Genomic DNA, 24804 nt, shown 5'->3' on the forward strand with positions numbered 1-24804 from the left:
GAGTTAAACGCTGTGGTGAGCCATGATCAGGCCACTGTACTCCAGCCAGGGAGATAGAGCAATACCTGGACTGGACTCTAAAAAAGAAAAAAAAAAGTTGCTCTGATTTTGTCTTATTTGTCAATCTGTCCAGTTTCCCTGGACTCCCATCCAGTATATTCTCTTTTTCAGACAAAGTCTCGCTCTGTCACCCAGTCTGGATGGTGCAGTGGTGTAATCATGGCTCACTGCAGCCTTGACCTCCCCAGGTTCAGGTGATCCTCCCACCTCAGCCTCCCCAGTAGCTGGGACTACAGGTGCATGCCACCACTCCTGGCTAATTTTTATAATTTTTGTAGAGACGGGGCTTTCGCCATGTTGCCTAGGCTGGTCTCAAACTTCTGGGCTCAAGCCATCTGCCTGCCTTGGCTTCCCAACCAGTATATTCGTTTAATAAGAAAAATGGTGACCAGGCACTGTGGCTGGCTCAAGCCTGTAATCCCAGCACTTTGGGAGGCCAAGGTGGGCAGATCACCTTAGGTCAGGGGTTCAAGATCAGCCTGGCCAACATGGAGAAACCCCGTCTCTACCAAAAATACAAAATTAGCCAGGCATGGTGGCACACGCCTGTAATCCCAGCTACTCGGGAGGCTGAGGCAGGAGAATCACTTGAACCTGGGAGGCGGAGGTTGCAGTGAGCTGAGATCGCGCCATTGCACTCCAGCCTGGTCAACAAGAGCGAAACTCCGTCTCAGAAAAAAAAAGAAAAGAAAAATGGTTTAGGGGTCCCAGAGATCACCAGCTATTCTGCCTTACCCTTTCTCCCCTCAAGAAGATACGGAGGACCTTTTCCTCAACTCAAATATAGGTTTAGGGTAAAACCTTAGGATAAAAAAGATATGTCACTGGGTGCCGTGGCTCACGCCTGTAATCCCAACACTTTGGGAGGCCGAGGCAGGCAGATCATTCGAGGTCAGGAGTTAGAGACCAGCCTGACTGAAATGGTGAAACCCCATCTCTACTAAAAATACAAAAACATTAGCTGGGCGTGGTGGCGCACACCTGTAGTCCCAGCTACTTGGGAGGCTGAGGCAAGAGAATCTCTTGAACCTGGGAAGTGGAGGTTGCAGTGAGCCAAAATCACGCCATTGCACTCCAGCCTAAGCAACAGAGTGAGACTGTCTCCAGAAAACAAAACAAAACAAAAATTTGCCAGGCATGGTGGTGCATGCCTGTAATCCCAACTACTAGGGAGACTGAGACACAAGAATTGCTTGAACCCGGGATGTGGAGGTTGCAGTGAGCTGTGATCGTGCCACTGCACTCTACCCTGGGCAACAGAGTGAGACTGTGTCTCCAGAAAAAAAAAGGAAAAGAAAAAGAAAAAGAAAAAAAAAAAAAAGATATGGGACAGGACTGCAGGGCCTAAAAGGGGAAAGGTCAGTTTGTCAGTATGAGTCAAAGGTGAGAAGGACAAAGTCTGGGCTGGGAAGAGATGCATAAATATTTGCAAATGTTTTGTCCTTCACTGTTTTGGAAGCCATCAACTTTCTGGTTTCCTTGTGATTCTGGGAAAGGGCAGATTAAAAACAGCAACAACAACAATAATAGTAATTCAGGTCATGAAGATACCAAAGCAAATGAGATGTTTGGACTGTTTTTTTCCTCTGACTTGTTTCTCCTCAAAATAGGAGGATCACCCACATCCTTTAAGAGTGAAGATGAGGTGTGTTCAGGGCAACCGAAGTTTCCAAGAGCTAAGACACTTTCTAGCTCTGGCCAGTCTTGGTGTCTCTTTGTCCTGAGCCTTTCTCCACTTCCCAACCTGAGCACTGCTTCCTTCCAGCAGGGCTGCTCTGCTGTCCCCCCATGGTCCAGGCTGTGCTGCTGCTTTGCTGTGTCCTGCTGTCCCCGGTGTCTGCCTTTCCAAGAAATGCCCAGAATGAGACTCTGACCCTCCAGCCATCTTTAACAGAGACTGGGCATCCATCAAACATGCTCTCCATATTTGGAGAACATGGAGAGCCAGATTCCTCTCCCAGATCCCAGGATCTGCCAAGATCTCTTACACACAGCCCCCTCCCTAGCCCCTCTGCCTGAGTACCTGTCCAACTTAGCTCTGAGGGTGCCCTTGGAGGAGGTGGGCTGCCCAACTGAGGCCCATGTTCTGCAGTTTCAGATGCGAGGAAAGGATACCACTGAAACCCTCATCCGTGAGAGTCAAAAAGTTCAATGGGGAGGAAGGCAATACCAACATCATTGTGACGAATCTAGTAGTCCCTTAGGGAAGTGTGAATAAACCCAGCACCCAGCTGCCCATCCTGGGAAATGTATGGATGGTGGCAAATATACCCACTGGGGTAGCTGGCCTACCAGTTAGCTCAGATGGTGATTGAGTTTGCTGAGAAACCATCTCCCATGATGCTTGGTGTCACAGTTCAAAGTTTTGGGTGTCCACATCACCAAGAACTGCAGGTATGAGTCTTGGGAGCATATTGAAGAATTAGGCAAAAAGTTGAAGAAGCTCTCAAGGATCATTTAAATTGTCCATGGACAGTGACAATATAATCTATCAAATGTTCCACAGCTATTCTGAAGTGCTTTGTGAGGAAAATGATCCAGGAATTGATCCCGGCTCATTTCAGCTATTCAATATCACATAAGTAATGAGTCTCCTTTCCCAGGACTGTATTCAAGGATGGCACACAGTAAGTAGTTAGAAATGTTGGAGACCACTTAGGACAGATGAATGCTCTTTATTTCACCTCTTCACTTAAACACATATATGACCAGTGTTAGCCTTGCCCCTCTCCACTTAGTAGGTGTCAGCTCCCCACCCTTTTTTTTTTTTAAGACGGAGTCTCACTCTGTCACCCAGGCTGGAGTGCAGTAGTGCGATTTTGGCTTACTGCAACCTCCACCTCCCGGGTTCAAGCGATTCTCCTGCCTCAGCCTCCCGAGTAGCTGGGACTACAGACGCCCACCACCACGCCTGGGTGTATATATATATATATATATATATATATTTTTTTTTTAGTAGAGACAGGGTTTCACCATATTGGCCAGGCTGGTCTCGAACTCCTGACCTTGTGATCCGCCCGCCTTGGCCTCCCAAAGTGCTGGGATTACAGGCGTGAGCCACCATGCTCAGCCGCTAATTTAATTTTTAAAATGAAGAGAAATGAGAGTATCACAAACATCTCATCTTTCCTAATTCTGAATTTCCCTGGCTCCTATCATGAGCTTAGAGTGGGAATGTGGCAGGGACATACAGGAAATGCCAAAGAACAGGACTGTAGGTATAGAGATTGAGTGTGTGACAAGGGGCACAAGGTTTGAGCAGCCAGTATAAATGGGCAAATATTTGCACAGATTACATCCTTCACTGATCATAGGGGAAAGCAAATATCTCCTTTCCTCACGGGACACAGAACTAGGCAGAACAGGATCAGGAAGCGATCAAACCTACCAAGGCAATCTCACTTCTCAATGACTGGACTGTGTGGTAATTTGGGGTCCCTATATATGGGTGGAAATAAAACAGAAGTCCCTGGTGACCTGTAAATGGGGGAGACCAAGTGGGAGCAACTGGGGTGCATTTCCTATTTCCTAGGCCTTTACCTAAAAAGAACAGAAGCTTGGGGCCAGGCGCGGTGGCTCACATCTGGAAGCCTATCACTTTGGGAGGCGGAGGTGGAAGGATCACTTGAGCCCAAAGTTCAGAACTAGGCTGGGCCAGATGGCAAAACCACGTCTCTACAAAAAATTTAAAAATTAGCTGGGCATGGTGTCACGCACCTGTAGTCCCAGCTGCTTGGGAGGCTGAGGCAGGAGGATCCCTCGAGCCCAGGAATTCAAGGCAGCAGTGATTTGTGATCCCATCACTGCACTCTAGTCTGGGCAACAGAGCAAGACCCTGTCTCTAAAAAGAAAGTACAAAAGCTTGGAAGCAGGTGATGTATGAGGTGTCCCCCTAACTGAGTCTTGGGCTCACCATCGCCCTTAGGGAAATGGTTTGTATGTTTCGGATTTCTCCCCTTTCTAGGGTACTCTGCTCCAGACATGCGTGGCCTCAGACTCATCATGATACCAGTTGAGCTGCTACTTTGCTACCTCCTGCTGCACCCTGTGGATGCCACTTCATATGGAAAGCAGACAAATGTCTTGATGCACTTTCCCTTGTCCTTGGAATCCCAGACACCCTCCTCAGACCCCTTGTCCTGCCAATTTCTGCACCCAAAGTCACTGCCTGGTTTCAGCCACATGGCCCCTCTACCCAAGTTCTTGGTAAGCCTGGCTCTAAGGAATGCCCTGGAGGAAGCTGGTTGTCAGGCTGATGTTTGGGCTCTACAGCTACAGCTCTACCGCCAGGGTGGTGTGAATGCTACACAGGTTCTCATCCAGCATCTTCGAGGGCTCCAGAAAGGCAGAAGCACAGAGAGGAACATGTCAGTGGAAGCCCTGGCCTCTGCTCTGCAGCTGTTAGCCAGGGAGCAGCGAAGCACAGGAAGGGTCGGGCGCTCCCTCCCCACAGAGGACTGTGAGAATGAGAAGGAGCAAGGTGTGCACAATGTAGTCCAGCTGCTGCCAGGAGTGGGAACCTTCTACAACCTGGGCACAGCTTTGTATTATGCTACTCAAAACTGCCTGGGCAAGGCCAGGGAACGAGGCCGAGATGGGGCCATAGATCTGGGATATGACCTTCTGATGACCATGGCTGGGATGTCAGGGGGGCCTATGAGTCTAGCGATCAGTGCTGCACTTAAACCTGCATTAAGGTCTGGGGTTCAGCAGTTGATCCAGTATTACCAAGATCAGAAAGACGCAAACATCTCTCAGCCAGAGACCACCAAGGAGGGTTTGAGGGCCATCTCAGATGTGAGTGACTTGGAAGAAACAACTACCCTGGCTTCTTTCATATCAGAAGTAGTAAGTTCAGCTCCCTACTGGGGGTGGGCCATAATCAAGAGCTATGACTTAGATCCTGGGGCTGGGAGTCTTGAGATATAAAAGAATGTGGTAACCACAGAATTAATAACTGTACTACCCTGACAAGCTATATACATGTCTTCAAAATTTTAATCTGATTTATCCAGGAGGAAGGCTGTACAGTAAAACGTAGGAACGTAAATGTTTGGGTGTTGAAGTCACAGGGTTTGGTTTCGAATCTAGGCTCCACTTTTAGAGCCTCGGTGATCACTGAATAGTAACTTCTTTCTTGAACTAAGATCAGTTTTTAAGTTTCTAAAGGAGATAGAATGATTTTAACCTCAATGAGTTGCCCTGTAAATTTAAAATGATACAATGAATCTAAAATGCTTATCACAGTACTTTCAATAAATAGCTATTAGCCAGGTGCGGTGGCTCACGCCTGTAATCCCAGCACTGTGAGAGGCTGAGGCGGGATGATCACCTGAGGTCAGGAATTCAAGATCAGCCTGGGCAACATGGCGAAACCCCGTCTCTACAATAAATACAAAAAATTATCCTGGCGGAGTTATGCACGCTTGTAGTCCCAACTACCTGGGAGGCTGAGGCGGGAGAATCACCTGAGCCTGGGAGGTCGAGGCTGCAGCGAGCCGAGATCGCGCCGCTGCTTCCAGCCTGGGTGACAGAGCGAGACCATGTCTCAAAAAATTAAAAAAAAAAAAATTGTTTTCATTACCTCAGCCCTCCTCTTCCTATCCCAAGGCGTCGAAATTCCGGTCCCACCCCTTCCCATGGAGCCCTTGGCGTCTCCAGGCTCCTCAAGCTAGTTTCGGTTCCGTGGCTCACGCGCGGGTTCTCGAAAATCAGCTGTTTCAGTCTTGGGCTAGTCCACTAATTGGACTCCTCCCCTCGTAGAAAGTGCCTACTTGAACTTCTCCACCAATCGCTGAAGCTGCAGGTGTGGTTTCGGCTCAGCTTGTCCCGCCCTGCGGAGGGGCGGAGTTGCGGCGGCGCCAGTGAGCTTGCAGTCTGGGAAGGGCTTGACTGAGTGGCAGCCAGTGTCGGGGTGGCGGCTGGGAATGGGGGCCTCTCCGGACTTCCGCTGCCAACTACAAGGGGGCGGGTCCGAAGGGGGTTAGCCGAAGTTGTAGGCGGGGCGTGAGGTTCTAGTATCCGAGCTCATACTAGGGACGGGAAGTCGCGACCAGAGCCATTGGAGGGCGCGGGGACTGCAACCCTAATCAGGTACGGGCCCTGAGAGGGTGTGCTGGGGTAGGGGTAGGAGTGAGAGTGAGAGTTCCTCCGAGGGAAGGGCGACTGGCCCCAGGGGTTACGCCCTGGAGAGGGTAGCTTCTGTCCCCAGATTGAAATAGGAGCTGTCGCCTGCTCGGTCCTCGATCTTCTTCTGTCCAGCCTATCTCCCTAACCCTAATGCCCCTCTCCCAAAACTGCCCTGCAGCTTCCGAGACCCGGAATCTGGCATTGTTATGTTGGTTCGGTATCTGACGTTTTTCCCTCTGCTCTGCATTATTTTTTATCTTCACCAAAAAACGATGTTCAAAGATAGATAAATCTAAAAACAAAGATAGATTATTATCTTTGTTTTGTTAAAAAATATAAGCTACTGAAAGATGAAACGATTGCCTAAGGTCACACACAAAATTCAGTTCATTTCAGAAAAGCTTCTTGAGTGCAAAATATGTGCCTAAGAATGAGAGATAATGAGAAAAAATTGTTTCAGCCCTTAACCTCAGTGTTTGCAATCCGTTTGGGGAGACCAGGTTTTTTGTTTTGTTTTCATATTTGAATCTTTGCTGACTTGCTCCTTTAATATCAGACACTTAAATCCTCAAGAATTGAGACCTCATCATTAATTTTTTTTTGGAGATGGAATCTCACTATGTTGCTCAAGCTTGGTCTCAAACTCCTGGACTCAAGTCATCCTCTCGTCTTGTGGGCCTCACAAAGTGCTGGGATTACAGGCATGAGCCATCATGCCTGGCCACCTGATCATTTTTTTAACTTTTTTTTTTTGTATCATAAAAGCAATACAGATACATAGTTTTAAAAATCAAGCACTACTAAAAGGGTTAAAATGAAAATAGCCCCTGCCCAATCCCTCCCTTCCCTTGTTCCTGCTGGAGGTAGAAAGGCAGCTGATGTTATTCATGTTAGTAGAAGACTCTCCCACCCCAAGCATTTCTCTTTACTTTGTAATAAAATCATGTGACCTTTTTAGACCACAAATATGCATGAATTCTGTTCTGTTAGGCTCAGGCTGCAACAAGCATAAGTTTCAGTTTCCTAAATAGACACCAGCTGGCAGTGAGCAGGGAACAGTGGGGAGAAAGATGCATGGGACAGCCTGCTTGGTGACAGGCAAAAACCAATTTGTTGTTCTTTTGAGACAGAGTCTTGCTTTATCACCCAGGCTGGAGTGCAGTGATGTGATCTCTGCTTACTGCAACCCCTGCCTCCTGGGTACAAGCCATTCTCCTGCCTCAGCCTCTTGAGTAGCTGGGATTACAGGCAACAATTTTAAGTGAAGTTTCAGGATCTCACAAAGTTGATAACCTATAATCATATTCAAGATTCACAGGTCATAAACGTGTCATATTCTTGGGATTGAGCCACCCATTGCACAGCATTTACATGTCTTCTAGAATGGAGCTCCTCCTTCCTATATGGAGGGCAGTTTATATGGTGTACTTACCTGACCTCCAAAAAGATTTGGCTCCTAAAAAAGCTTCAGGTGGCCGGGCATGGTGGCTTACCCCTGTAATCCCAGCACTTTGGGAGGCCAAGGTGGGCAGATCACCTGAGGTCAGAAGTTCCAGACCAGCCTGGACAATATGGTGAAACCCCATCTCTACTAAAAATACAAAAATTAGCTGGGCATGGTGGTGGGCGCCTGTAATCCCAGCTAGTCGGGAGGCTGAGGCAGGAGAATCCCTTCAACTCGGGAGGCAGAGTTTGCAGTGAGCCGAGATCGTGTCACTGCACTCCAGCCTGGGTGACAGAGCAAGACTCCATCTCAAAAAAAAAAAAAAAAAAAAAAAAGCTTCAGAGCCAGCAGGGATCATGCTGTAATAAATACTTAACATCAACACTGATCTTTAAATGCTTTAGCACAATCAAATATAAATAACAAACACACACATAAATGCAAAATAAATGAATTAGGGAGATAGATGAAATAAGATTGTGGAAATAGTAATGTTTGTTTAAGCTGGATGGTGATCCTTGTACTATTCACTCTACTCTAGTGTGTGTTTGAAAATTACCATTAGGCTGGTTATGGTGGCTCATGCCTGTTAATCCCGGCATTTTGGAAGGCTGAGGCAGGCGGATTACTTGAGCTCAGGAGTTTGAGATCTGCCTGGGCAACATGGCAAAATCCCATCTCTACAAAAAATACAAAAAATTAGCTGGCATGATGGCACACTCCTGTAGTCCCAGCTCCTTGAGGGGCTGAGGCAGAGAATGGCTTGAACCTGAGAGGTCAAAGCTGCAGTGAGCCAAGATCATGCCACTGCACTCCAGCCTGGGTGACCAAGTGAGACCCTGTCTCAAAAAAAAAAAAAAAAAAAAAAAAGAAAATTCCCATTAAAGCACAAAGGCCCACTTATTGAAGCTATTAAAATACAGGTTGGGGCCGGCCGGGCACAGCGGCTCACACCTGTAATCCCAGCACTTTGGAAGGCCGAGGTGGGCAGATCACGAGTTCAGGAGATCGAGACCATCCTGGCTAACACGGTGAAACCCCGTCTCTACTAAAAATACAAAAAAAAAAATCAGCCGGGCATGGTGGCGGGAGCCTATAGTCCCAGCTACTTGGGAGGCTGAGGCAGGAGAATGGCATGAGCCCGGGAGGCGGAGCTTGCAGTGAGCCGAAATCGCACCACTGCACTCCAGCCTGGGCAACAGATCGAGACTCCATCTGAAGAAAAAAAAAATACAGGTTGGGACCACAGTGGCTCATGCCTGTAATCCTAGTACTTTGGGAGTCCGAAGTAGGTGGATCACCTGAGGTCAGGAGTTTGAGACCAGCCTGGCCAACATGGCGAAACCCCATCTCTACTAAAAAATATACAAAAATTAGCTGGGCGTGGTGGTGGGTGCCTGTAATCCCAGCTACTCAGGAGGCTGAGGCAGAAGAATCACTTGAACCAGGGGGATGGAGGTTGCAATGAGCCAAGATCATGCCACTTCACTCTGGCCCAGGCAAAAGAGTGAGAATCCATCTTAAAAAAAAAAAAAATACAGATTAGGCATTCCTAATCTGAAAAATTTGGCTCCAAAATGCTCCAGTGAGCATTTCCTTTGAGTGTCATGTGGGTGCTCAAAAAGTTAGATTTTGGACCATTTCAGATTTCAGAGTTTTGGATTAGGGATGCTCGACTGGTAAGTAATGCAGATATTCCAAAATCTGGACAAATCTGAAATCCAAAATGCTTAGAATAGCAGATACTCAACTGGTAGCACTCCCTGGAAGAATATGCACCAAACTGATAGCAGTGGTTACTTCTGGAAAGGAGGGGAAAGAACCAAGATTAGCAGTAGGATCAACATAGATTTTAATGTTTTCTGTATTTTTATTACTTGTATAATTTAAACATTTTAAATTAGTAATAATGAACAATCATGAAACTATGGATGATTTAGTCCAGCAAAATATCCAATTGGGAACCCTCATCCTTCTGACGCAGAGCCCAAATGGCGCAGTGGGAAATGCTGCAGAATCTTGACAGCCCCTTTCAGGATCAGCTGCACCAGCTTTACTCGCACAGCCTCCTGCCTGTGGACATTCGACAGTACTTGGCTGTCTGGATTGAAGACCAGAACTGGTGAGGCCTTCAGGAAGTTGGGGGAATGAAAAAGGTGGTTCCTTACTTCTGGGCCCCCGGGATCCTGGAATCATTAATGGCAGGAAGGGGTTGGAAAGCCTCAGGACTACAGTAACACTGCAGAGACACTAATACTTCTTATTCCTGGTGCCCAGGCAGGAAGCTGCACTTGGGAGTGATGATTCCAAGGCTACCATGCTATTCTTCCACTTCTTGGATCAGCTGAACTATGAGTGTGGCCGTTGCAGCCAGGACCCAGAGTCCTTGTTGCTGCAGCACAATTTGCGGAAATTCTGCCGGGACATTCAGGTACTTGGAACGGTTGGGAGTAATGGGGTGGCACTGGGAGCTGAGCATAGAGGAGTAAGGTTTGGAGAATGGAATAGTATCTGGAGGTGGAAAGGGAGACGGGAACAAATGTGGGGAAAGGAGGACAGAGTCTGGACTTGGGGAATCACTAGCAGAGAGAAGGGTTGCATGTACGTGACACTGTTGGGAGGATGCTATGGTGAAAAGACAAAGGGCTAGGAACCCCAAAGGAGGAGGAAATACTGTGGACATTGGTGGGGAGGGTCTAGGGCAATAGGTCATTGAGAGTGGTTGAATTGGATCAATCCTTTCTGTTTACCTATTCTAGCCCTTTTCCCAGGATCCTACCCAGTTGGCTGAGATGATCTTTAACCTCCTTCTGGAAGAAAAAAGAATTTTGATCCAGGCTCAGAGGGCCCAATCGGTGAGGACAATTCAGTGGTAATGTTGGAAACTCCTGAAGTAGAGAGGAACCATGGAAAGGACTCAGGGAGTTGTCTCAGAACAGGATCCCCCCGACATCCTGTGGTATAATTTCAGGCCTGAACTTGAGGCATGAAAGGCCAGAGTTAAAACGTGCTCAGAGCCTCTTTTTTCAGGAACAAGGAGAGCCAGTTCTCGAAACACCTGTGGAGAGCCAGCAACATGAGATTGAATCCCGGATCCTGGATTTAAGGGCTATGATGGAGGTTAGTAGATGTGGTAGGAGTTAGGGTTGACAGCGTTCAGCCTAACACCTCCCTGAGAAGCAGCCTCATCGGGGTCCTCTCCCCTCTGCAGAAGCTGGTAAAATCCATCAGCCAACTGAAAGACCAGCAGGATGTCTTCTGCTTCCGATATAAGATCCAGGCCAAAGGTAGGAAGCACATTGAGGGGCTGGAGAAAGATAAGTGCCTGCTGAGAAGCCGGAGCTGGAAGTGAACAGGAGAAAGCTCCGATGAGCAGTAGTCACTGTCAGACACACCCCACTGACTACAGTACTGCTGCCGTGCAAAGTTGGAAGTGCTTTGTGGAGGTTGAGCTGGAGGTGCAGCTGAGAGACAGTAAATGTTGAGGAAATGCATGGAAAACTAACAGTGTTTTATTTGAGGGGGTGTCTGGTCCAAGCATGACCATTCAGAATTTGCCTGAGGGTCCCACAGGTGCCTGTGCTTTGCTTGGTTTCCCTTTCTTCCTCCACAAAATTCCTCCTTCCTGACTCTGACTGAGACCCCAGTCAGGAAGGAGAGGAAAGAACCCCTGGACTGACTCCTGTTCCCACCATCCAGGGAAGACACCCTCTCTGGACCCCCATCAGACCAAAGAGCAGAAGATTCTGCAGGAAACTCTCAATGAACTGGACAAAAGGAGAAAGGTGGGAGACAGAGGACAGAACATGTGGGCAACAAGGACCTGGAAAAATGAGGGATGTGGGGACCCTGGTCCTCTAGCGCTGGCTTCTTTGTTTCTTCATCCCCAGTTGGGTGGTGGAGGGTGAAAGGGAGAGATGCTCAACACTCACATTATCTCTTTCCCAGGAGGTGCTGGATGCCTCCAAAGCACTACTAGGCCGATTAACTACCCTAATCGAGCTACTGCTGCCAAAGTTGGAGGAGTGGAAGGCCCAGCAGCAAAAAGCCTGCATCAGAGCTCCCATTGACCACGGGTTGGAACAGCTGGAGACATGGTGAGAGGTACCACCCCAACCCTCGTCCTCGCCACGCGCTGTGATTTGTAAGTTGCAGTGCCCTGCATACAGCAAGAGATACTGTTCTCTATTTGTCTCTGCTCCCCAGAATGAGCCCTGCTCCCTGCTGACTGCAGCTCTATTCTGCTCCTCATCCTCACCACGCAGGGAGCCCAGAGCCCAGTCTCCTTCAGGGAAAGGAATGAATTAACCCTCAATCTGGTTTTTCCTTCTTTTTTAATCACCCAGAAATATATATATATATGTATATTTTTTTTTACTGCAACGAATACAATGACAAGAAAGAAAGGAAGGAAGGAGGAAGAGAAAATTACCTATTACCTAGCTTATTAAACAAAAATGGAATCATATTGTCCATACTATTTTGAAATCCATGGGTTTTTTTTTAAGCTTAACAGTATTATATATATATATATATATATTTTTTTTTTTTTTTTTTTTTTTTTTTTTTTGAGACAGAGTCTCTCTCTGTTGCCCAGGCTGGAGCGCAGTGGCACGATCTCAGCTCACTGCAACTTCCACCTCCCAGGTTCAAGCAATTCTCCTGTCTCAGCCTCCCGAGTTGCTGGGATTACAGGCACACACCACCATGCCTGGCTAGTTTTTTTGTATTTTTAGTAGAGACGGTGTTTCTCCATGTTGGCCAGGCTGGTCTCAAACTCCTGACCTCAGGTGATCCACCCAACTTGGGCTTCCAAAGTGCTGGGATTACAGGCGTGAGCCACCATGCCCGGCCAACAGTATATTATATTTATCCATGTTATTTCTTATGTCCACACAACAGTCCCCTATATGGTGGTAACATAATTTAATTAATGAACTCCTATTTTCAGCTATTTAGGTTATTTTCAATTTCTTGTTACCTTTTTCCAGGAAACGCTATATTTTATGGTAATTATATTGTGATGTAGAAAAATCACTAGTGTGTCCTCCAACATACTTGAAAAATACCTACTGTTTTCAATATTTTCTCATTTAAAAATTTATTATAATTTAGTCTTTTAGAACATACCAGGCCAGGCATGGCGGCTCATGCCTGTTATCCTAGTACTTTGGAAGGCTGAGGCAAGAGGATCACTTCAGGCTTGGGGTTTGAGACCAGCCCGGGAAACATAACAAGACCCCATCTCTACAAAAAAAAAAAATTTGTTTTTTAATTAGGCATGTCCGGACACAGTGGCTCACACATGTGGCCAGCACTGTGGGAGGCCAAGGTGGGCAGATCACTTGAGGTCAGGAGTTCAAGACCAGCCTGGCCAATGTGGTGAAACCCCATCTCTACTAAAAATACAAAAATTTGCCAGGTGTGGTGGCGCATGCCTGTACTCCCAGCTACTCAGGAGCCTAAGGCAGGAAAATCACTTGAACTCGGGAGGCAGAGGTTGCAGTGAGCTGAGATCATGCCACTGTACTCCAGCCTGGGTGACAGAGCGAGACTCCGTCTCAAAAAAAAAGAAAAAAGATTAGGCATGGTGGCACACGCCTGTAGTCCCTAGCTACTCAGGAGGCTGAGGTGGGAGGATTGCTTGAGCCCAGGTGTTGGAGGCTGCAGTGAGCCATGATTATACCACTGTAGTCCAGCCTGGACAACAGAACGAGACCCTGTCTCTAAAAATATATATGTACACATACCATAATACCCAGCTACTGAGGAGGCTGAGGCAGAAAGAGTGCTTGATTCCAGGAGTTTGACGTCAGCCTGAGCAATATAGCAAGACCCTCACCTCTTAAAAAAAAAAAAGTAGATTAAAAAAATACCACAATTGCTCGGGTAGATTGAAAAACAGGCATATAGTACTTATGGTACAGGACCAGCATGCATGCATGCATTGATTGATTGATTGATTGATTGAGACAGGGTCTCTCTCTCTCCCAGGCTGGAGTACCTGGCCTTAAGTGATCTGCCCACCTTTGCTTCCCAAAGTGCTGAGATTACAGGTGTGAGCCACCATGTCAGCTGGCGAGGCTTTTTAAAAGATAGTTCCAAGTGTTACAGCTCTTTTAGAATTTGTCTAGCAGGCTTTCAGGTTTTTGCCAGAAACCACCCCCACCCCCACCCCCACCCCCACCAAAAAAAAAAAAAAAAGATAGTTACAAACGTTTCCCAGAATAGTTGTCCCAATCGAATCTATTTTCTCATGTGTAGTGTATGGTTGTTTTCCTGTCACCACATTGCTGATTATTATTATTTTTAATTATAGAGACAGTAAAGTACAGTAGTTAAAAATGTGAGTTGGGGCTGGGTGCAGTGGCTCACGCCTGTAATCCCAGCACTTTGGGAGGCCAAGGCGGGCGGATCACCTGAGGTCAGGAGTTCAAGACCAGCTTGGCCAACATGGCAAAACCCCGTCTCTACTAAAAATATATATATATAAGTTAGCCGGGCGTGGTGGCACATACCTGTAATCCCAGCTACTCGGGAGGCCAAGGCAGGAGAATCTCTTGAATCCAGGAGGTGGAGGTTGCAGTGAGCCAAGATCACGCCATTGCACTCCAGCCTGGATGACAAGAGAGTGAGACTGTCTAAAAAAAAAAAAACAAAGTGTGAGTTGTACAATGAGACTGCCTGGGATCACATACAAGCTTCATCCCTTACTAGTTGTATGACCTTGAGCAAGTCACTTAACCTTTCTGTGCCTCAGTTTTATCATCTGTAATGTGGGGAAAATAATAGTACCTGCCTCAGAGGGTTGTTTTGAGGATTGAATGCATTAATATGTGGAAAGGGCTTAATATAAGTTGCACATAGCATATGAAAACTGTTATGTTAAATCTATTAGCAGTTTTATATGTAAAATAGCTTTGATTTTCATTTCTTGGATTATGAATCATGATGAATAATCCTTTATATGCTTCCTGGATTCTTTTTTTTTCTTCCCCCCAGTCAGTTTCTGACTCTTCACATATTTACAGAGAGGTCTTGGAACCTGGATGGGGGAATCCAGGAAACTCATGGATTTCTTCTTCCTGAATTTTATCACCCAGGTTCACAGCTGGAGCAAAGCTGTTGTTTCACCTGAGGCAGCTGCTGAAGGAGCTGAAGGGACTGAGTTGCCTGGTTAGCTATCAGGATGACCCTCTGACCAAAGGGGTGGACCTACGCAACGCCCAGGTCACAGAGTTGCTACAGCGTCTGCTCCACAGGTCTAGAGGCCAGGCAGGAACCCTGGGGGAAAGAAGGAACAAGGGAAGCCGTTCTTACAGATACTGAGCTATATATTCTCTCCACATCTCTCTCTCCTCAGAGCCTTTGTGGTAGAAACCCAGCCCTGCATGCCCCAAACTCCCCATCGACCCCTCATCCTCAAGACTGGCAGCAAGTTCACCGTCCGAACAAGGTTGGCATTCCAGAACTCATTCCCACTTCCTTTTTCCAACCCTGCCACTGTGTATTTTCTGGCTTTACAGCTCTTCCCACTCGGCTTTTTCTTCTCTTTCCCTGCAATCTCCCTACCTCTTATAATCCCTCTTCTCTTTTTCAAACATCTAGTCTATCCGGAAGGTTGAGGTTGACCACTTTCCCCTATCCCCCTTCCTTCCCCCAGGCTGCTGGTGAGACTCCAGGAAGGCAATGAGTCACTGACTGTGGAAGTCTCCATTGACAGGTAAATTGGAGCAGGTGAAGGGTGGCCAGGACACGGGCTGCTGGGGTGGAGGAGATACTCACTCTTCACAACAGGGCCCTAGGGCTATCTCCTTCCTCCTTCCAGTCCTACCTCACAGAAATTATAATTCATTTCTTTTGTTGAACACTTACTTTGTGACATGCAGCATGTCAGCTACTCATTTAATTGTCACACCAACCCCATGAATTAACTATTACCAGTGCACCATACAAACAAAGATACAGGCTTAGAGAGACTGATTACATCTCTTCTCAAGGCCACATAGCTAGTGAGCTCAAGTCGGGTTTGAACCGAGGTCTATCTGATCCCAAAGACCAAACTCCTAACTTCCATACTCTTTTGCCCAATGATTTTTTTTAATTTCTTTCTTTTCAGGAATCCTCCTCAATTACAAGGGTAGGTGCTTGACAAGGACACTGCAAACATCCGTACAGTGTATGACCTGCAGAACCACATTCGGCAGCCCTGGTGGCACAAACAAGGAGGAGGGGGATTTGGGATATGGACAAAGGGAGATGGCGAGATCTGAAATGAAGTGGAACTTCTGTTTTTTTTTCTGCTGAGTTTTTAGAATAATTCCATTCCTTGTCTCCATGTATCTTCTTCCTCCTGGAACAGCTTCCGGAAGTTCAACATTCTGACTTCAAACCAGAAAACTTTGACCCCCGAGAAGGGGCAGAGTCAGGGTTTGATTTGGGACTTTGGTTACCTGGTAAGAATAGTTTGTGACCTATGCTTTTATTACTATTTTTATTTTTTTGAGATGGAGTCTCACTCTGTCCCCCAGGCTGGAGTGCAGTGGTGCCATCTTGGCTCACAGCAACCTCCGCCTCCCGGGTTCAAGCAATTCTTCTGTCTCAGCCTCCTGAGTAGCTGAGACTATAGGCACACACCACCATGCCCGGCTAATTTTTGTATTTTTAGTAGAGATAGGGTTTCACCATATTGGTCGGGCTGGTCTCGAACTCCTGACCTCAGGTGATCCACCCGCCTCAGCCTCCCAAAGTGCTGGGATCACGGGCATGAGCCACCACAGCTGGCCTGCTTTTAGGCCAAAGGAACAGGGGTTGGGGGAAGTTCCCAGGGCTTGAGAGGTCTTGAAGCCAAACAGGGGTTCCAGGGACACTAGGGTGCCCACTCTGGCATTTTCTCTCCTTCCCTTCAATTCACAGACTCTGGTGGAGCAACGTTCAGGTGGTTCAGGAAAGGGCAGCAATAAGGTGAGGTCTGGACAGAGGACTCGGGGGCAGGGGGAGCTTGCCAAAGAGCCTTCTGATGACTATGTCTTTGGCTGTCCCAGGGGCCACTAGGTGTGACAGAGGAACTGCACATCATCAGCTTCACGGTCAAATATACCTACCAGGGTCTGAAGCAGGAGCTGAAAGTGAGTGAAAATGGAGGGCAAGGAGAGAGAAAGCAGCTTTGGAAGAAGGCATAAGAAGGGGATAAACAGAAGCCTCTTGGGGTGGGTTAGCACTCCTTTCCTCTAACAAATGCCTGCAGCTAGAAACATCACATCCCTCTCTGTGACTCCTGTCTTCTCCCCAGACGGACACCCTCCCTGTGGTGATTATTTCCAACATGAACCAGCTCTCAATTGCCTGGGCTTCAGTTCTCTGGTTCAATTTGCTCAGCCCAAACCTTCAGGTAGGGAGTGGGGCCGACAGGTCAAGGCACGAGAGGAGGGGTGTGGAAGCTTGTTGTGATAGGTTGCTTCTGAGCCAGCCTGCACTGCTCCCACCCCTGCAGAACCAGCAGTTCTTCTCCAACCCCCCCAAGGCCCCCTGGAGCTTTCTGGGCCCTGCTCTCAGTTGGCAGTTCTCCTCCTATGTTGGCCGAGGCCTCAACTCAGACCAGCTGAGCATGCTGAGAAACAAGCTGTTCGGTACAGATTTCCTTTTCTCTCAGCCTTTCCCCAGCCTTAGTCTTTTCTGTCCCTCTGTCCTATCTATCCCAGGACCCCTGGCTTCCCTCATCATCTGTCTGTGGCTATCTGTCCCACAGGGCAGAACTGTAGGACTGAGGATCCATTATTGTCCTGGGCTGACTTCACTAAGGTAACTCCCTGAATCCTGTGGAGCTGCTGGATCTAGCCCACATTCCAAATACTGGCCTTCCCACGTCCCTCCTTCCCTACACCAGAGGCAACTCCTCAGCTTTTGCTACCTTTCCATTCCTCCTCCAGCGAGAGAGCCCTCCTGGCAAGTTACCATTCTGGACATGGCTGGACAAAATTCTGGAGTTGGTACATGACCACCTGAAGGATCTCTGGAATGATGGGTAAGGCCTTGGTCACCGTTCCCTCATGGGCTTGTGCTTTCCGGGCTTGAGAGTGGAGTCTCTGCACCCTCACGTGGCAAGCAGGGAGCGAGAGCAAAGACAGGTGCAGGCCACGTCTCCTCACATTTGTTAACAATAATAAGGCCGGGCGTGGTGGCTCACACCTGTAATCCCAGTACTTTGGGAGGCCGAGGCGGGCGGATCATGAGGTCAGGAGATCAAGACCATCCTGGCTAACATGGTGAAACCCCGTCTCTACTAAAAATACAAAAAATTAGCTGGGCGTGGTGGCGGACACCTGTAGTCCCAGCTACTCAGGAGGCTGAGGCAGGAAAATGGCGTGAACCTGGGAGGTGGAGCTTGCAGTGAGCCGAGATTGCGCCACTGCACTCCAGCCTGGGTGACGAGCAAGACTAAGTCTCACAAAAAAAAAAAAAAAAAAAAAACCAATAATAGCCATAAACAGTGTTTGTGAAGCATCTCCTACATTCCAGAGCTTGATGGGTGCTCTTCATGAATTCTCTCATCTCATCCTTACAACCATGCTGAGTGGTGGGTTTTGCCAGCTTCATTTCATGTGAGGAAACTAAGTTTCAGAGAAGTTAAAGAACTTACCCAAGGGACACAGTTGATATTCAAATCCAGGCCTATGTGACTCCAAGCCCATGCTCTTTCCACCACACTGCCTACCAACTTGTGTAGCATTTGGCTTTTAAAAGTGCTATTCATGACCAGGCACGGTGGCTCACGCCTGTAATCCCAGCATTTTGGGAGGCCGAGGTGGGTGGATCACCTGAGGTCAGGAGTTTGAGACCAGCCTGGCCAACATGGCGAAACCCCATCTCTATTAAAAATACAAAAATTAGCCGGGTGTGGTGGTGGGCGCCTGTAATCCCAGCTACTCAGGAGGCTGAGGCAGGAGAATCGCTTGAACCCAGGAGAGAAGGTTGCAGTGAGCCAAGATCGTGCCATTGCACTCCAGCCTGGGTGACAGAGCGAGACTGTCTCAAAACAAAACCAAAAAAAAGTGCTATTTATGGCCAGGCGTGGTTGCTCATGCCTGTAATCCTAGCATTTTGGGAGGTTGAGGCGTACAGATCACTTGAGCCCAGGAGTTCAAAACCACCCTGGGCCACGTGGTGAAACCCCGTCTCTACAAAAAATACAAAAGTTAGCCAGGCATGGTGGTGTGCACCTGTGGTCCCAGCTACTCTGGAGGCTGAGAGGTGGGAAGATTGCTTGAGCCCGGGAGGTCGAGGTGGCAGTGAGCTGTGATCATGCCACTATTCTCCAGCCTGGGTGACAGAATGACACCCTGTCTCCCAGAAAAAAAAAAAGTGCTGTTCATCTGTGTGATCTCACTGAATCTTCGTACTTCTTCAAACCCTCGGAAGGTGGCTATTGTCAGCAAAGTGAAGTGACTTGTAAAAGATAAAAAAAAGCTAAGTGGCAGGGCTTGGTCCAAAGCCTGGATTCCAAACCTGGGCTGTTTCTCCATACAAGGGGAGCAGGGAGGCAGGGGCCTGGTGGGGCAGGGGGTTGGGCGGTGTCTCACAGCTGCTCTCTGTGCTCCAGACGCATCATGGGCTTTGTGAGTCGGAGCCAGGAGCGCCGGCTGCTGAAGAAGACCATCTCTGGCACCTTTCTACTGCGCTTCAGTGAATCGTCAGAAGGGGGCATTACCTGCTCCTGGGTGGAGCACCAGGATGATGGTCAGCTGCTCTGCCCTGCCATTCCCACAGCCTCTCCTTTCTGCCTGGCTCCCCTCTTGCCCCTCTGCCTGCCCTTGGCTTCCCTGGCTCTGAACTGAATCCCTCAGCCGGTTTGGGACTGGGCAGCCAGAGCAGAGAGCTCCAAGGCCCGGCCTCTTCCCTCAAGCCCGCCTGTTCCTGCATTCACTCTCCAGACAAGGTGCTCATCTACTCTGTGCAACCGTACACGAAGGAGGTGCTGCAGTCACTCCCGCTGACTGAAATCATCCGCCATTACCAGTTGCTCACTGAGGAGAATATACCTGAAAACCCACTGCGCTTCCTCTATCCCCGAATCCCCCGGGATGAAGCTTTTGGGTGCTACTACCAGGAGAAAGGTGGGAATCGTTGACATACTTCATTGCTAGATTGCAGAGATCTACCAGACATCCATAGATCCCACTCCTTCCTTTAAAGCATGGGAAAACCGATATCTAGAGGAATTAAGGGATTCATCCATGTGATACTGCTGGTTACTATGGGGATGAGACTGCCAGGACCATCTGCACTAGGGGAACCTCAGGCTATATGTCTGGCCCACTGATCTTCTCTGCTTCTTGTATATGTTCCTCACAGTTAATCTCCAGGAACGGAGGAAATACCTGAAACACAGGCTTATTGTGGTCTCTAATAGGTGAGATATGAACTCTTCATTCATCCTCCCTAATCCTTTTTGGCTCTGCTTCAGTGAATCGTCAAAAGGGGGCATTACCTTCTCCTGGGTGGAGCACCAGGATGATGGTCAGCTGCTCTGCCCTGCCATTCCCACAGCCTCTCCTTTCTGCCTTCTCCTAAGCTGCCCTATTCCAGTCTCCCCAGCCTTCCCTCCCTCCTAGCCCACTCTAGTTTTTTCTGGTTCTAGTCTCTCCTATCTCATATTTTTCTGCTGCCATCCTTAGGTTGTCTCCACAGGGGTTTCTGGATAATAATGATCATAATCACTGGTGTTAATGGGTACCTACTTGATGCAAGCATGGAGCTTTTTTTTTTACCAGACAGGGTTTTGCTCTGTCGCCCAGGCTGGAGTGCAGTGGTGTGATCCTGGCTCACTGCAGCCTCGACCTCCTGAGCTCAAGCAATACAGGCATGCATCACCAAACTCAGCTAATTTTTTTTGTATTTTTTGTAGAGATGGGGTCTTACCATGTTGCCCAGGCTGTTCTTGAACTCCTGGACTCAAGCGATCCACCCACCTTGGCCTCCCAAAATGCAGGGATTACAGGCGTGAGCCACCACACCCCGCCTCTCTCTCTCTCTCTCTCTCTCTCTCTCTCTTTCTCTCTCTCTCTCTCTCTATATATATATATATTTTTTTTGAGACAGGGTCTCTGTTACCCAGGCTGGAGTGCAGTGGTATAATCATGACTCACTGCAGCCTTGACCTAGGGGTTGAAGCAATGCTCCTGCCTCAGCCTCCCAAGTAGCTGAGACTACAGGCACACGCCATCACACTCAATCACACTCAGCTAATTTTCTAAATTTTTTTTGTAGGGATGGGGTATCACTATGTTGCCCAGGCTGGTCTTGAACTCCTGGCCTCAAGCAGTCTCCTGCCTTGGCCTCCCAAATTGCCGGGATTGTAGGAATGAGCCATGGCACTTGGCTGGGGATAGATTTTTTTTTTTTTTTTTTTTTTTTGAGACAGTCTCACTCTCATTGCCCGGGCTGGAGTGCAGTGGTGCAATTTCAGCTCACTGCAACCTCTGCCTCCCAGGCTCAAGCAATTCTCCTGCCTCAGCCTACTGAGTAGCTGGGATTACAGGCGAGCGCCACCCATGCCTGGTTAATTTTTGTTTTTTTTGAGACAGAGTCTCGCCCTGTTGCCCAGGCTGGGGTGCAGTGGCACGATCTCAGCTCACTGCAACCTCTGCCTCCCAGGCTCAAGCAATTCTCCTGCCTCAGCCTCCTGAGTAGCTGGGACTACAAGCGCGCACAACCACCACACCTGGCTAATTTTTGTATTTTTAGTAGAGACAGGGTTTTACCATATTGGCCAGGCTGGTCTCAAACTCCTGACCTCATGATCCGCCCACCTTGGCCTCCCAAAGTGCTGGGATTACAGGCGTGAGCCTCTGCACCCGGCCTAACTTTTGTATTTTTAGTAGAAACAGGGTTTCACCATGTTGGCCAGGCTGGTCTTGAGCTCCTGGCCTCAAGTGATCTGCCCGCCTCAGCCTCCCAAAGTGCTTGGATTACAGGTGTGAGCCACCGTGCCTGGCCTGAGAGTTTATTATGCGCCAGGCACTAGGCTAAATGGTTTGCATTTATTTTCTCATTTTATTGAATCTACAAAATAGTCCTGTGAAGTAAACACTGTTACTGTTTTCAGCTAAGGAACTCGATTTAGAGTAGTCAAGTTTTGTACCTAAGGTACGTGGCTAATGATACAGGTCTGTTAGATTCCATAGCCCTGATTTTAACCACCCTACTGCCTCTCAAGAATTACTAGGTATTGTTCTCATTTATAGATGATAAATCTGAGGCTCAGAATAGTTAGGCCACTTGCCTAAGGTCCCCCAGCCAGGATTCAAACTCCAGGAGGCCTGATTCCAAACCCATGCTCTTTAGCCCTCCGCCCTACTGCCTTCTTAGACTAGCTTCTGCTTATTCTACCATTCCCTATTTCATTTGAACCACTGAGCCCTGCCCCTTTGTCTGTCTTTGGGTATCCAGACAGGTGGATGAACTGCAACAACCTCTGGAGCTTAAGCCAGAGCCAGAGCTGGAGTCATTAGAGCTGGAACTAGGGCTGGTGCCAGAGCCAGAGCTCAGCCTGGACTTAGAGCCACTGCTGAAGGCAGGGCTGGATCTGGGGCCAGAGCTAGAGTCTGTGCTGGAGTCCACTCTGGAGCCTGTGATAGAGCCCACACTATGCATGGTATCACAAACAGTGCCAGAGCCAGACCGAGGACCTGTATCACAGCCAGTGCCGGAGCCAGATTTGCCCTGTGATCTGAGACATTTGAACACTGAGCCAATGGAAAGTAAGTGATGAGATGGAGCTATGGAAGATGGCACACATTCCCTTTCCTACCTCTTCTCCCTCTCCCATTACAGAAAAAGCTGAACTCCAAGCTCCTCATTGGAGAGAGGTCCATTCTGTGATTCCTTTTTTTAGGAATTACACATGCCTTCCCCCACCTCCCTGCTCTTTCATCCCACAAGTTCCCACTCAGGCTCTTCCCAGGCCTTTCCTGCCATCCTCCCTCCCTTTCCCTGCTGGGTTGGGAACTCCTCACTAAGATCGGGGCCTCACTTTTCTCTCTGGATTACCTAGTCTTCAGAAACTGTGTAAAGATTGAAGAAATCATGCCGAATGGTGACCCACTGTTGGCTGGCCAGAACACCGTGGATGAGGTTTACGTCTCCCGCCCCAGCCACTTCTACACTGATGGACCCTTGATGCCTTCTGACTTCTAGGAACCACATTTCCTCTGTTCTTTTCATATCTCTTGCCCTTCCTACTCCTCATAGCATGATATTGTTCTCCAAGGATGGGAATCAGGCATGTGTCCCTTCCAAGCTGTGTTAACTGTTCAAACTCAGGCCTGTGTTACTCCATTGGGGTGAGAGGTGAAAGCATAACATGGGTACAGAGGGGACAACAATGAATCAGAACAGATGCTGAGCCGTAGGTCTAAATAGGATCCTGGAGGCTGCCTGCTGTGCTGGGAGGTATAGGGGTCCTGGGGGCAGGCCAGGGCAGTTGACAGGTACTTGGAGGGCTCAGGGCAGTGGCTTCTTTCCAGTATGGAAGGATTTCAACATTTTAATAGTTGGTTAGGCTAAACTGGTGCACACTGGCATTGGCCCTTGGTGGGGAGCACAGACACAGGATAGGACTCCATTTCTTTCTTCCATTCCTTCATGTCTAGGATAACTTGCTTACTTCTTTCCTTTACTCCTGACTCAAGCCCTGAATTTCTTCTTTTCCTGCAGGGGTTGAGAGCTTTCTGCCTTAGCCTACCATGTGAAACTCTACCCTGAAGAAAGGGATGGATAGGAAGTAGACCTCTTTTTCTTACCAGTCTCCTCCCCTACTCTGCCCCTAAGCTGGCTGTACCTGTTCCTCCCCCATAAAATGATCCTGCCAATCTAATGTGAGTGTGAAGCTTTGCACACTAGTTTATGCTACCTAGTCTCCACTTTCTCAATGCTTAGGAGACAGATCACTCCTGGAGGCTGGGGATGGTAGGATTGCTGGGGTTTTTTTTTTTTTTTAAACAGGGTCTCACTCTGTTGCCCAGGCTAGAGTGCAATGGTGCAATCACAGCTCACTGCAGCCTCAACCTCCTGGGTTCATGCAATCCTCCTACCTCAGCCTCCTGGGTAGCTAGGACCATGGCATGCGCCACCATGCCCTATTTTTTTTTTTTAAAGACAGGGTCTTGCTATATTGCCCAGGCTGGTCTTGAACTGGGCTCAAGTGATCCTCACGCCTTGGCCTCCCAAAGTGCTGGGATTATAGGCATGAGCCACTGTGCTTGGCCAGGATTTTTTTTTTTTTTTTTTTTTTGAGATGGAGTTTCTCTCTTGTTGTCCAGGCTGGAGTGCGATGGTGTGATCTCGGCTCACTGCAACCTCCGCCTTCCGGGTTCAAGTGACTCTCCTGCCTCAGCCTCCCAAGTAGCTGGGATTACAGATCTGCACCACCATGCCCAGCTAATTTTGTATTTTTAGTAGAGACGGGGTTTCTCCATGTTGGTCAGGCTGGTCTCGAACTCCTGACCTCAAGTGATCTGTCCACCTCGGCCTCCCAGAGTGCTGGGATTACAGGCGTGAGCCACTGTTCCCAGCAGGAATTTCTTTTTATAGTATTGGATAAAGTTTGGTGTTTTTACAGAGGAGAAGCAATGGGTCTTAGCTCTTTCTCTATTATGTTATCCCCCCTTTTTTGTACAATATGTTGTTTACCTGAAAGGAAGGTTTCTATTCGTTGGTTGTGGACCTGGACAAAGTCCGAGTCTGTGGAACTTAAAACCTTGAAGGTCTGTCATAGGACTCTGGACAATCTCACACCTTAGCTATTCCCAGGGAACCCCAGGGGGCAACTGACATTGCTCCAAGATGTTCTCCTGATGTAGCTTGAGATATAAAGGAAAGGCCCTGCACAGGTGGCTGTTTCTTGTCTGTTATGTCAGAGGAACAGTCCTGTTCAGAAAGGGGCTCTTCTGAGCAGAAATGGCTAATAAACTTTGTGCTGATCTGGAAATGTCTCATCTCTGATCCTCTTTATTTCCCTGCTCACAAAGGCTAATGTTCTTAGGGACATCAACAAGCTGCACAGGAATGAAGTCAGAAAATTGTGGCCTCTCTTCCATCCACCCCTCTACATTCCTCTTGTCATATTTCTTCTTCTTCCCTTCCTGTTTGGAGTAGCCCCTCCTGTCCGTTAG

General features: G+C 48.2%; 2 protein-coding genes and 1 non-coding gene across 7 annotated transcripts; all 3 read left to right on the forward strand.

The window, feature by feature from the left end:
* Nucleotides 1-3356: 3356 nt before the first annotated feature.
* On the forward strand, nt 3357-5465 carry APOF (apolipoprotein F). Its single transcript, XM_522601.8, has 2 exons — nt 3357-3484; nt 4025-5465. Exons 1-2 carry the CDS (start codon nt 3469-3471, stop codon nt 4987-4989), a joined length of 981 nt encoding a protein of 326 aa, XP_522601.2. The 5' UTR covers nt 3357-3468; the 3' UTR covers nt 4990-5465.
* Nucleotides 5466-5912: 447 nt separating this feature from the next.
* STAT2 (signal transducer and activator of transcription 2) lies at nt 5913-24620 on the forward strand. 5 transcript variants are annotated; one of them, XM_009425127.5, is made up of 24 exons: nt 5913-6153; nt 9618-9755; nt 9911-10064; nt 10393-10488; nt 10664-10753; nt 10845-10920; nt 11333-11418; nt 11582-11730; nt 14737-14895; nt 14997-15089; nt 15297-15356; nt 15753-15773; nt 15996-16089; nt 16550-16597; nt 16678-16761; nt 16926-17024; nt 17103-17262; nt 17382-17434; nt 17563-17657; nt 19233-19369; nt 19564-19746; nt 19985-20042; nt 22082-22392; nt 22686-24620. In XM_009425127.5, exons 2-24 carry the CDS (start codon nt 9625-9627, stop codon nt 22826-22828), a joined length of 2580 nt encoding a protein of 859 aa, XP_009423402.3. In that variant the 5' UTR covers nt 5913-6153; nt 9618-9624; the 3' UTR covers nt 22829-24620. The 5 variants fall into 5 exon arrangements, with proteins under 5 accessions (XP_009423402.3, XP_001168971.3, XP_009423405.3 ...); XM_001168971.8 differs by having other exon boundaries at nt 17127-17262; XM_009425130.5 differs by having other exon boundaries at nt 5935-6153; nt 10405-10488; nt 17127-17262.
* On the forward strand, nt 13737-13800 carry LOC112205118 (U7 small nuclear RNA). Its single transcript, XR_002938973.1, has one exon. It is a non-coding gene; the product is annotated as a U7 small nuclear RNA (small nuclear RNA).
* Nucleotides 24621-24804: the final 184 nt, after the last annotated feature.

The sequence above is a fragment of the Pan troglodytes genome, chromosome 10 (genome assembly GCF_028858775.2).
Source record: "Pan troglodytes isolate AG18354 chromosome 10, NHGRI_mPanTro3-v2.0_pri, whole genome shotgun sequence".
Lineage (NCBI taxonomy): Eukaryota > Metazoa > Chordata > Mammalia > Primates > Hominidae > Pan > Pan troglodytes.

What these genes read in the sequence shown, in the direction of transcription:
- STAT2 (XM_009425127.5), top strand. Translation starts at nt 9,625, where the DNA reads ATGGCGCAGTGGGAAATGCTGCAGAATCTTGACAGCCCCTTTCAGGAT. An exon ending in AACTGGACAAAAGGAGAAAG is followed by an intron (nt 11,419 to 11,581) that starts GTGGGAGACAGA and finishes TCTCTTTCCCAG; the next exon opens with GAGGTGCTGGATGCCTCCAA. An exon ending in TGCTCAGCCCAAACCTTCAG is followed by an intron (nt 17,025 to 17,102) that starts GTAGGGAGTGGG and finishes CTTCTGAGCCAG; the next exon opens with CCTGCACTGCTCCCACCCCT.